Raw genomic sequence first — 12555 nt, 5'->3', positions numbered from 1 at the left:
TGCATAACTATGGTTTTTATTCGTGTATAATGACTTGAAACTAAGAATAGTTGTTTTTGTTGGCTTAGAATCAGTCCTTTATAACTACATAGGGAGCGGGTCTTCTTCACGGAGTCCAGGTCTTCAATCTTTCTTTTTGTTACCCACAGATCCCGCCCAATAGTTAACACCAGTGCCTTTCTGACAGTTAACCCCACCATGATCAACCCCGAAGAGAAGAACTGCATGGTCACCAGTGGAAACACCAGCATTCCTGTTTCCTGGTGAGTGTTCAGCAGTTTGTCCGGGACCGACACCCAGCTTCCTGTGACTCTGCTTCAGTACTGCTCTGTTGGTATTAGTTTGACCCAACTGCAAAAAAGATGGGTGCTTCCTCATTTCCCCTACATGCATAAACACTCCTATCCTGACAGGAAGTTCTGATAGGGAATACCCTTTCCATAAGCAGTCACGGTATTTATTTGTACCCTTATCTGCTCTTACCTGACCTATTTTCAGAAAATCTTCATATCACACTGTTTCTGTTGAGGAGCAGAGAAATAACTTGCTGAATAGCAGCATTGTTAGCCGTTTTTTTGGCCTCAACCAAATGTGCACAGCATTCAGGTCCAGAAAAGGGGGAGAGGAAACAGATGACGGTTGCTCGCTGCCCGACATGGTTGACACCGTGCTCACATGTCTGCTTTACCCCCCTTTCCAGATCCTGATCCATAAAGGAAACTCTTGTATACACATGTGTCTTGATTACACTACGTTGCCTGGTGATGAGGAGTTTTTGGTGGGGGTGAAAGGAGAGCACAAGGGATAATGGGATGGGGAGGGGCTGGAAGGCTTTTGCTGTTGCTTTTGAATGAGATATTGTTTGGTGGTGGAACACAGCTGGGAAACATCAGGACACGTAGACTCCCGTGAGCGTGAGCACACAGTCAAGCAGACACAGGAGCTTATACATGAAGTTATTACTACTTCTCGGAAGAAGTCATAGTACACTCTGTGTCTTCATGTCTCATTTTTCACCTCTCTTCCCTTTCCTGTGTTTTTTTTTTTTTTTTTCAACACTCTCCCTTTTTCCTTTCTCACTTCTTCCAGAGTTTGCTCTGCCTCTCTTGTGTCGGTTTACTAGATAAAGGATTGGGGGTTTCGGGTTTGCAGACTTTTGGACAGCAGCAGAGTGTTGTGCGGCTGATGTCATGGGAGAGAGCTACAGGCTTATATAGACTGCCATTGACTGGTCAGCACTGAAACCTGAGTCGCCCAATTTCACCCATCTTAACTCTGCTATTCCTTGTGTGTGGTTGCATGTGTGTGGAAACGGAGACAGACCAATCTATCAGCTTGGCTGGTGAAAGCGGTCAGATGCCAGTATGCTAGACATTTGGCATTTCTTCATATTATGCATTGTATTCCTGTTACGTCTCGTGCCTTGTAATGTGAACCATGTAAGGAGCTGACACGAGAAAAGTGGGCCATGAGAGAAAGTGAGAGAACAAGAGAGGGGTCTTGTGTGTATAGTGTATTTATACTGAATCTCTGCCATGAATTAATATGCATCCCTCATCATGTTTTTGTCCCATCTGTCCAAAACAGTGTTAACCTGAGTTTCTGCATATCTGCTGATGGGAAGCACCTACCAGATGTCCTAGGTGAGCCAATTTTTCACATATGCACTCTATTACAAGTAAGGAAACTGTCAAATAGCCACCAGTAGTAATGTTTTGAATCCATAACAGTCTGTAGGTTTGTGTTTTGGCAGGAGATGTGGCTTTTTGTGGATTTTGTTATGACAATAAATGGGAGCGCTGTGATGAAGAATGATGCTCATGTGTGTGTGTGTGTGTGTGTTCCAGATTTCCAGGTGGAGGTGCAGCTGGATAGTAATAAGCACAAGCAGAAAGGTGCAGTGAGGAGGGCTCTGTTTTTGGATTCCCAGCAGCCCTTGCTCCAGAGCAGTGTGAGCGTGCGCCATGGCGAGCGTGTCTGCCACAACACAAAGATCTACTTAAGAGTATGCTCTTTTTCACACTAGTAGAAGACATGTATGACTGTGATTATTCGTCCTGTGACTCCTGTGTCTAAGCATGTTTTCTAAAAGAAACATTGAGTAGTTGTTGTGTTTTTTTTTGCTTTTTTTTACGATTTATAATACAAACCAAAATCCTGGGATATTCTTGATCAGCAGATTCCAATACCAGTATCAGAACGCATCCGTTACAGCCTTAAATGATGGATCGGCGAGTTAATGAGTCTTTGCACTGATATGATATCACGTTACCAAATTATTTACCAACTCATTTATCAGCTCATTTATGCTACACGGGAACAAACGGCACGTGTCACTCACTTCCCGATCTGTACATCCTGCCCGATCGCTACTGCCCATGTGCAACTCTCAACAGAAATGATAAAGTAGCGAGATGTGTCACTTGTCAGCTGCCTCCATAATCAGCTGTTGAGACTTACACATATGCTAGCGAAAAGTGTAACTTTAGCCGGAACTGGCAAAATGCCAGCAACAAAGTATACCAACAGTTGTATACTGTTAAAAATATGTAACAGTATAAATATATAGTGCGGTATTGGATCGAACTACATCTGACAAAAACTCTGGTATGTGTTTCTTTGATTGCAGGATGATAAAGACTTCAGGGATAAACTCTCCTCCATTTATGTGGCCTTGAACTTCAGCTTGGATCCAAAAGCTGCTGCTGACTCCCACGGCCTGCGGCCCATCCTTAACTATCAGACCACCAACGTAATTGAGCAGAAGGTATTTTGACGTGCATTACACTCCTCCAATCTTCTATCCAGCACTGTTAACTAACCCTGAAGTGATCTATGGGCCTTCTAGCATCAATATATGGTTGAGCAGTGTTCCCTAATAGTGTACATGTTGGTCTTAGATTGCTTAGCCTCATTCACTCTGAGCTGACGATAAGAATATCCGCCACGTTGAGTAATCATTCCCTGTATCACCGGCCAGCTACTCACCGACTCTCTCCTGGCTCAGATGAAAGAGTGAGTCTGTTCTTTTTAATGTAAATTCAAAACTACTCCGCTGGGAAGATTTCCAGAGTGTCTGGAAAGCGATCTTCAAAATGAAAATGTGAGGCATGTGTACAGTCGAGTGTTTCCCTTTCCCAGCAGGAATTGCTTTCAGCTGGCTTGGCTGCGTAACAGTACATAGGTGACTAGACACAGAAGGTTGGTAGATATTTCAGGGAGGGGCACAGCCCTCTGCCCATCTGGTTGAATTCCGTCGGCATTTTGCCAGTTTTCCTCTGGCAGTGAGTAGAGTTGGCTAAACAACACGTAGGCACCCTTTCAGCCTTGGCGCAGCATGCACCATATGTGAGTTCAGCAACAGCCATCAGTTTTTGGGGAATGGCAATCAGAGTAGTTTTATCTCCCCCTCTTTCTCCATTTATCTCTCTCTGTTAGGGTTTTCTTTCTATCTTTTTTGGATCACGACTGAACCCTGTCATTGATGTCCTTCCTAGATATCAAAGCTGTTGGGCCTGCAACAGATGTGGTCTATTGCTGTACCGAGACCTTGAGACAAGCCTGAGCTAAATATCATCCGTAAACCTGAAAAAGCCCCCTTTCGCCAAACACCGAGGAAAAACCTGATCTGTGTTTATGTGTGTAAAAGGGGAGTGGGGTTAGCTTCAGACTGCCAACATATTTCATTAATCTTGCTTTAGACTGTTAATGTAACAGTCTTTAAACAGTGAAGGATGACTTTTATCCTGCAGCCTTGGACTTGATAAGACACATGATGCCCTATTGATTTCCACATATGCTTTGAGAATATGTGGCAAGCTCATGTAACATTTCATTGACTCTGCCAAGTTCTTACTCTCTTTGAGCTGGAGTGAGAATGAGAAATGGTTGATGTGTTGGGCACAGTCTCAATCACTGTCCTCTTAACATATTCCACATGTTTCCATTTGGAGTTAAGACATTATGATGGATCTATTAATTGCGATCATTCTCAGATCTTGTTCACAGGCATTCGTTTCTGCAACACCAGAAAGATGTCACCTTTTTAGGACTTAGAAACGGTTGAAATTGTGCATCAATGGGCTCATTAACCAGCCCATGAACTGCAAGCTACCTAATAGTTAATAGTACAGTTTAGACTGATTAAAAAAAACTTACAAAAAATCTTATGTTCCACACTAATTTGCTTCCTGATGCTTTCTGTTCAGATCATGGTAATTGTGGTTGGTAAAGCTGCATAGCATCGCGTATACAGCAAAAGTCAACACAATGGGGGAAAAATGCTTATGCCGCTTTTCAGCTTTGAGTTGATTTTTTTTCTACTTGTGGCATTCAGGGCACTCCCGTAAATATGCGAGGCGCATAGAACAGAAAAACGCGAGGCACTCCAAAATCAGTTAGTTCAATTATTTTAAAGCTAAGATAAGAATACGAAATGAATTCCATTGACCAAATTTAGTCAAGTTTGTGTTTTTGAGTTCGCTGCGTGATGCTCTGCCTCATTGTGTCGCATGCTGAGGTCGCTGTTGTTGTTCTTTAACTACAGCAACGGGCCTACGGACGTCGTTTTCCTTCTTTACACAGACATACAGACCCGGGGTGCACATGTGGCCAAGTTAGCTTGGTGGATACCATGGTGTCCATAATTAGAGCCCCTGGATGGTGTAATGACAAGGGGGGCGTTTTGCTCTCTCTAATCTCCTCCTCCATTTCTATTTATTATCCTCATCGTCATGAGCATCATCACACTGTCACAGGCGCAGCGGGATGCAATTTGGTAATCCGCAGGGCTTTCCCTGCCGCTGCCCTGCCACACGTTCAGCGGTCATGCACTTATCCAGCAGTGTTTCTGTTCCTTTCTTGTGTTTCCCCTCCACTGTAATCTCTGAACCCCCGCTTCTGCTTTTCAGGTCAACAGACATATCCAATGTCTCAGTAAGTTTCTCTAGGATGAAAGCTCCTCCCTCTCCATATGATCATACTATAGGGCTGTGGTTCGCTGGGTGGCGTAGCGTGTGGTGAAAGCGCGGTTTGCCACATAGCGCTGTGATGTGGGACTCCTGTGGGAGCTGGCAGCTTTGTGCTCAAGCTCCACAGGAGTATCTCCTCTGGCACGGCCTCTTTGGGCTGGACTCTTCCTCCGCTCATCATTTCCTTCTCTTACGCCGCAAACAGAAAGCATGTGTGTGCCGGGACAGCTGGTTCAGGGGAGTGCGTCTGTGCCTGTCATAACCTCACGGAGTCAGACAGTGTCCCTCCGAGCCACTTTTTTTTTTTTTAACTGTCTAATGATGCAGTGATGATGTCATGTAGACAAGGGGGACTGCAGTGCAGGTGTGTGTTGGGAGGTGGTCGGCAGGCTGGGTGGTGGAATGCATTAGTCATACCACATGTCGCATCTTGCTTCACACATCCTGTTGTCTCCCATAAACAGACACTTGATTTATCATGTGCGCCTAATTCTGTTCACATGTACAAGTGTGTTTTAGTGATAACACACTGTATGATTATCATGGTCTGCGGCCCCTAACCTTTTATCACCCCAACAATGTGCATCTTATAGGCTCAGATTCTGTTGGACTGTGGAGAGGACAACATCTGTGTTCCTGACTTGAAGCTAGCAGTTAACGGGTGAGTCTGTTCATTTCCTTATGTATTTCTACCAATCCCATAGCGTATAGATTTCGGGAAATATATTAGAATGTGATGGATAATACACGGTAAACTGCGAACAGGGTCACTGAACTCTTCACCTCCACACGGTGCTCAAATTTGAGTGCTAAAGTGTAAATACAGCTGTTTTTGTTGTTCCGCTGCTTTGTTTAGTTTAGCATACCAGAGAGGGACTGTTAACAGCCCCAGAGTTGCAGTAGAGTAGGGGTACATAGTGCTCTGAAAACAGGAAGCAGCTCTGCTCTACAGGTGCTGTGCGGACAGTTAAGGGGAAAAGACAGAAGAGATGAAAGGGGAAAGTATGGGAGCTGTGAGTCCCAACCTTGCCTTGCTCGTCAGGAGCACCCTGCCTTCCACACTATGATTCAAGAAATCTGTTAGCATTTTTCTCAAAAATAACAGCCTCCCCGATACTCCCTTCTCTGCTCTGTCATTTTGATTTTACATTCCTATATTTATCTACCATCTGCCTCCATTTCTTTCAATGTATGGCTGATCCATCACATGTGGAACAACCTGCTGCGAGTGCATGTGAGTGCAACTCCAGAAAGTGAGCCGCAGAAAGTGTGATTGGTGCGATTTAAAATAATTGCTCAATGTTTTTGTCTGCTCTGTTGTAAATTAAGAACGCCTTATAGTAGTAAGAGGGGTTGACAGGATGGCTGTGATTTAGTGGAATTTCAGATAAACTATCCATCGTTCCTGCAATGTTGTTTCTTCTCTTCCACTGCCAAAGCACATAGCACTTTCAACCTCTCAGGGAAGCTTTAAGGTTTCAGCCTGTTTTTTAATTTTGAGCCTTTGTTTGGTTTAAAAAGGGCAATGCAAGTTAGAGTAAGACTAAAGTTGATTCGTAGGTTGGCAGAGGATCAGTTCCAGAAATCTTCTCTCTCTGCGTCTCCTGCTCTGCTTTACGACAGCGGGCTGTAATTAAAAGCGTCTGTGTGGCCCTCCAAATGGAATTTCTCATTGTTCTTAGCTGTGGAGAGAAGCGGAGGGAGAGAGAGAAAACAAGGAAGGGGGAGGACATTTTACAGTGCTTCGCTGTGTTATTAGGCATGTATGACTTTATTACCACATCGGAAAAGTTTTCACTTAATGGTCGGCTTTTGTGAGTTGATTCCAATGTATGTATGTTTTTTTTTTTTGTAGCCTGGCTCTTAAAAAAAAAAGAAGCCAAACACAAAGCCTAAACGTGTATTAGTTTCATTAAAGCAGCAGCAATTTATTGGCCACTCTACTGCCAGCAAACGCAAACACAGACTCATTGTATTCTCATCAGCGTAACACAGCTTAATATATATTTAGGGTTGGGTGATATGGAATAAATCAATTATTGCAATGTTTCTCACCAAATAACTTAATATCAATATTGCGACATTGTAGGGTTTTCTTACAAAATATTCACACAATGAGATTTTTGGTCAGTAATTACTAAATGGATAAAGGCAAATAATGGAAATACTAGAATACTCTGGTAAGGATACAATTACCAGCCCTACATATATATGTCTAAGGAGTCCTGACACTATTTAACCTAAACATCGACCCTATTAGTGATCCACTTTTTCTCTGTCTGGGTCCTCAGGAACAGGAAGGAAGTTTACCTAGGTGATGACAACTCACTGACCTTGACTTTCAACGCCAAGAATGAGGGCGAGGGAGGGGCCTACGAGGCCGAGCTCTACGTGGTGCTGCCCCCTGAAGCTGACTACAGCGGTATCGCCCGCAACAATGACGTAAGTAGAAACGCAAAACCCAGAGAAAACCCACAGCTTCTAGCAACTAATGTACTTCTTGCGACGTGATACGGCTGCTGGTCTTTTTCTTGATGATTGTCCTTTGCTATGGTCTGACCAATCCTCCGTCCTCTTGTTTCTCAGAGCCTGACCCAGCTCACCTGTAGCTATGAAACGGAGAACCAAACCCGATACCTCAGCTGTGATTTGGGCAACCCGATGAAGTCTGCTACCAGTGTATGTACATCACTGTCTTCTGACGGTGTTTTTTTCTCTTGTTCGCTCCATGAACTGATAAGTTTAAGCGTTGAAGGATTGTGGTAAACAGTTGACACCGGGGGTGTCCCGATGTACTGGTATTGACTATAACCAACATAAAAAAAACAAAAAAAACAATCAAACATTGACATCATGTCAAGAAAGCACATTTGATAATATTGTGTGAATGATCCAGCACCTCTTAAATCCCTACACTTTAACATTGCGCTGGTATTAATATTGTGAATTCTTTTTGGCAGAATAATCATGTAGTGAATATCTGATAATGTGACAGCCCCAGTTGACAAAACATCATGATTTCCTGCTCTTGCTTGGAAAAAGTTGTATGCCGTCCCCAGGTTGGGTGTGAACAGCACAGGAAAAGTCAGAATGTGTTAGGAAATGTTGTGACAGGAAGCACAGACTCCCATCTGTGCCCTCAGCTCCCTGCTGGGTAGAGTTCCCCTTTTTAATGATAGTCACAAGCTGGCATGCTTTTAATAGGTCTGTAGAGGAAGACTGTCAACGAAATGTTAACTGGAAGAGCGAGACAGACGTCTCCATTTTAAAAAGAATTTACTGCGGTAAAAATTCGCTCACTTGTTCTTACGGTAAAGGTCTCCGGTTGTAGTGTTATTGATCTGATAGGTTAAAAGAAAAAAATGGTCCAGTATTGAGCGACAGCGCCGCAGACGACAGCCTCTCAATGGGCTGTTTGTTTATTGAACTGGCCACTGCTACGCTATGATAAGCCTGATCGACTTTTGTTTTTAATGATAATTAATATGTTGGATCTTCCTCTTTGCAGCTGTGGGCAGGTCTGCGCTTCACAGTGCCACGGCTGAAGGACACGCACAAAACTGTTCAGTTTGAGCTGCAGATTCGCAGGTACAACTTGCTGTCAACATACATCAGAGACGCTAACGTGTGGTTCAGCAGTACTGATCTCCACAGCTCTCGAATGACATCAGCTAATCAGAATCTTTTCCCTCTCTCTGTTTCCACAGTAAAAATGAGAATAATTCCCACAGTGAGGTTGTGCCTTACAAGCTGGAGGTGGTTGTTCAGGCTGAAGTCATTCTTCAAGGGTGAGTTCAGTGTCAGGATTCCCTCATTTGAACTTTGGGAATTTCATTAAGTCTCTGGGGCCTTCCTACGCATTCTCTCACATCCCTACTTCTCTTTTTAAGTGTGTCTCGACCAGATAAGGTCTTTTTCCCGCCGGCCAACTGGAAGCTGACCAAAAACTACGAGGTGGAGCAGGACGTTGGGCCTGCAGTGGAACACATCTATGAGGTAATCAGCCATGTAGTTAGCTGTGCAGACTCATCGGGGCTGAGCAGATTGGGTCCGAAAGCAGATACTACTGTTCACAAAGCAACTTCCCAGGGTAGCAAAGAAGGAAAACCAAAGAAAATGCACTCCAGATTAAGCAGTGTGATTTATTCTCAGGCGCTGCTTATCCACCTTCTTGAGATTTAACAGTGCTCTACTTTAGGCGACCTATTTGTAGATTAAGAAAATATGTCAAATATGAAAGTTTCAGCATGGAAAAAGAAAAATCGGATGCAACCTCCCAGCTGCAACTAAAATATGAAACTATCAAGCTGCTCTTTAAGTTTTCTAATATTTTACATACTAAAGTTTCTTTTTTCATTTCCTTTTTCCAGCTGGTGAACAACGGGCCCAGCCGGATCAGCCACACCCTGCTTGAGCTGCGCTGCCCCCTCAGTGTCCAGGGTCAAACTCTCCTTTACCCTCTCGAGTTCTCCTTAGAAGGCCCCATCAACTGCACCTCTGACAGAAACATGAACCACCTCCGCCTCAAAGTGAGTGTCTCTCAGAGTCAAACGAGGCCAAATCAGACAGTGAACATCTCCCACTGGTTCCCACTCAGATGTATGATTAACAGTTGCGCCGTCCCGCTGGTTGGCCCACACCCACTTCCTCCCCCCAGCTTTTTAGCTCCACCCAGGACACCAACCCCACCACCGCTTTGAAGTCCCAGCTCTTCCCTGTGCTTAGAACAGCTTGATGAACCACCTCAGCCAGCAACTCACTCATCTTCGACATCCAGCGTCGCGCCCCCTTATACCAAGTTGCGCTTTAGGATTTGGTGGGCAAAGCATTTCAGCGCTGCTGTTTGTGTTTACATTCAAAACTTGACACATGTGGAGCAGGGTTGTGAGTGGTCATCTGTCTTAGCTGTGTGATCTAATGTTCCCCCCCCCCCTGGTGAATTGCTAAGTACGGTGTATTTCCCTGGGAATCCATATGGAGTAGAGCTCACATGCTTCTGATTAATGACAAAAAGCCTTAGGGTCATGCTAACATTAGGTCTTATATTGACAGAAAGGGTGGTGTGCTCTTCTGCCTATAGTGAGGTCAGAGTCTGTGTTGTCCTAATCGGTGGTGTGTGTTTGTTCTTTTTCCTCCTTTAGCTCCAGCACACGTCCACAGAACCACCCATCCTAGCACTGAAGGCCCATGAGCACCGCGTCGAGAGGAGGGACGTCCACATAAATCAGCTCGCTCATTTGACTAATCTGGTAATATGCTTAAAGTGTGAATCGTCACGTTCTATAAATATAACGTGTTATATGCATGGATGAACACAAGTCAAGTCAAAAGGTTATCTCTAATTTAATAGGTGACATGAAAGTGAGAAAATGAGGAGCTTGAGTTTACAGTTTAGGGTTTAATGTGTTTATGTGGTTAAAGTTATTTTTGTGTCACTTGCAGAGCAGGACGTGTCCTCAATGGATAAAAAAAACAGAAGGTTTAAACATTATAGTGTGTTGCCTTAAAGCTAGTCTGTTAATCTTCTTCAGATCCATATTTGTTGAAATTCTCTTTACATCCCGACAGCAATCAATAAATCGAATGCTCTGTCAAAAAGAAGAGGAAAAGTTTGGTTTGCCTTAGTGTGCGCACTCTGCCCGTTTACTCATTGCGCGTCACAGGAGTCTTCCACAAGCTGCTAGCTTGACAGCTGTGAGCTTTAACAATAGCCATGTTCGTTGTTTACATTCATGACAACAATTTTGGGGGAGTGGCTTTGGAGGGAGGCCTGAAGGAACTGTCAGTGTTGCAGACTTGGGGACTTTCTCGCTAGATTTAGCATTTCTTAGAGCTAGTGCTGCTAGCTACTTTCATTGGAGCTGACAACACTGGGCTGGGATTTTTACAGTTGGATCATTTTTGAAATCTAACTTACTCTTGCTGGTTTCTTAAGATTACCAACCTTAAGATAAGCGTGCAGGTCTGGATCTAGTTTGGCGACACTGGCCATTCTCTTACATGAGGCTCCTGGGATTGAGTAATTAGGTTATGATGTCGTTAAAATGGAGGGGTCAGAGGGCACGGGCTTGTCCCGTTGTGGTGATTAACGTTAAAGAGTCTTTAGTAGTGGTGGAGGGGCGGATAGGCTGAGGGGACGTGGGAGGCTTTTTGTCAGTGATGCACTGGTTACTACACAGACTGCTCTCTAATTTTGGGCTCTTGGTGTTGTGAGGCCCCGAGCCCCCACACACTGGCCCTATTGATCCAACCAGCTGCAGGTAGCTTTTCTCTCTGCCTCAGTCTGTGGATACCTGCCTCCACCAAAGAGGTCTTTGTCTGCGGCCTATCGCTTCTAACCGTGCTCGTTTATCAAGCATGTCCAATGACACCTCTGTATGAAGGACCCCATTCTCCTGTTTCCCGCATGTCTGCACTTTTATTTTCTTTTAGCTCTCAAGAGGAGACATCTCTGTTCAAAGTGTCTCTTAATCAGAGTGTGTTAGTGTTTAGCAATGCTTGGATGAAGCTGTCAGCCCAGGTCATAGTGTGATCATTTAAAATGACCTGCTTGGTCTTTGAAGAGCTGAGCTATGCATAAAGAACAAATGACTGTCTTCACATGCACTAATAATTGAAAGGCATTTCATGATCACTTGGATTTTTTTTAATTTATTTTTTTATTCTGTTGTAGTACTCTCATATGTTGTAGTGGCTGTTGTGCAAACATAACTGTTACAGTATGTTTGGCACCACTTTCTAATACGCTGTGCCAAAGGTTTATGTGGTAAATATTGTCTTTGTTGATGGTAAATAAATGGTAATAAAGGTAATATGTACTTAACAGATGGTAATTGATTAGTTATAAAAACTAAAACTAAATAGGGGTTGCCAGGTTGTGATACATTTCTCTGACAGGTGTTCACCCTGCGGCAGGACTTTTTAAATTATTCAGTAAAGTCCTCTGATGAACTCCTTCTGGAAAAACCTGCAGAGGATCTGGACCAAAATTATTTTTTGCAACTGTAGACTTGTTATTATAACTGTATTATTACCAAATACAGTACCAACAGTGTACAGCAGCTGTGTAGTTATTTCACGAAGCTGTGGGAACAGCCTCCAAGCCCCCAAGCTCCAGATCTCGACCGCATATCCCCACCAGGGAGGATATGTGGGTCTTGGGTCTGAGGCATCTTTGGCAATGGTCCACGCTCGGGTCATTTCCACAGCCCTTTGTGGCCCCGGTGCCCTGGAGCTATATGGCGGTCTACCAGGAGGAAGTGGACTGATACGCTCCCTGTCTGTCTGAATACCCTCATTAAGTCTGTCTAAGACTGAGCCTAAGGGAAGCAGGCGGGCACTCTGTTCTCCTTCTGAGTTTGCCCTACTTGATGTAATAAGTAAACAAATGCGCTCCCGCTGGAAACCTGCCGAAATCTCTCTATCTGGGGGTGGTCTAGCTGCAGCACCACCTCCAAAACACAGTATGTGCATGTTCTGAAATGTTAAACGTGCCAAGCTGGGTTATGGGGACCTAATTAAGATTGTATATTCTACAGTCTTGAGAAAAATGGGCCGGTTTTAGTGGTTGGGCAATAATGTGGAG

General features: G+C 44.1%; 1 protein-coding gene across 1 annotated transcript in view; it reads left to right on the top strand.

Annotated features, from left to right (window-relative positions):
* The window catches only part of itga5 (integrin, alpha 5 (fibronectin receptor, alpha polypeptide)), a 35737-nt gene that overhangs the window by 18196 nt on the left and 4986 nt on the right, over positions 1–12555 (top strand). The window contains exons 15-26 of the mRNA XM_068733234.1: positions 150–263; positions 1588–1643; positions 1848–2005; positions 2630–2767; positions 5564–5631; positions 7262–7412; positions 7557–7649; positions 8479–8558; positions 8678–8758; positions 8861–8966; positions 9341–9499; positions 10112–10219. Coding sequence (XP_068589335.1) covers positions 150–263; positions 1588–1643; positions 1848–2005; positions 2630–2767; positions 5564–5631; positions 7262–7412; positions 7557–7649; positions 8479–8558; positions 8678–8758; positions 8861–8966; positions 9341–9499; positions 10112–10219 — 1312 coding nt within the window. The remainder of the gene's footprint in view (positions 1–149; positions 264–1587; positions 1644–1847; positions 2006–2629; positions 2768–5563; positions 5632–7261; positions 7413–7556; positions 7650–8478; positions 8559–8677; positions 8759–8860; positions 8967–9340; positions 9500–10111; positions 10220–12555) is intronic.

The sequence above is a fragment of the Cebidichthys violaceus genome, unplaced genomic scaffold, assembly GCF_023349555.1.
Source record: "Cebidichthys violaceus isolate CVI_PGR_0920_01 unplaced genomic scaffold, fCebVio1.0.p SCAF_6, whole genome shotgun sequence".
Lineage (NCBI taxonomy): Eukaryota > Metazoa > Chordata > Actinopteri > Perciformes > Stichaeidae > Cebidichthys > Cebidichthys violaceus.
The sequence above is the reverse complement of the archived record's forward strand: the minus strand, read 5'-3'. Positions and strand labels throughout refer to the sequence as shown.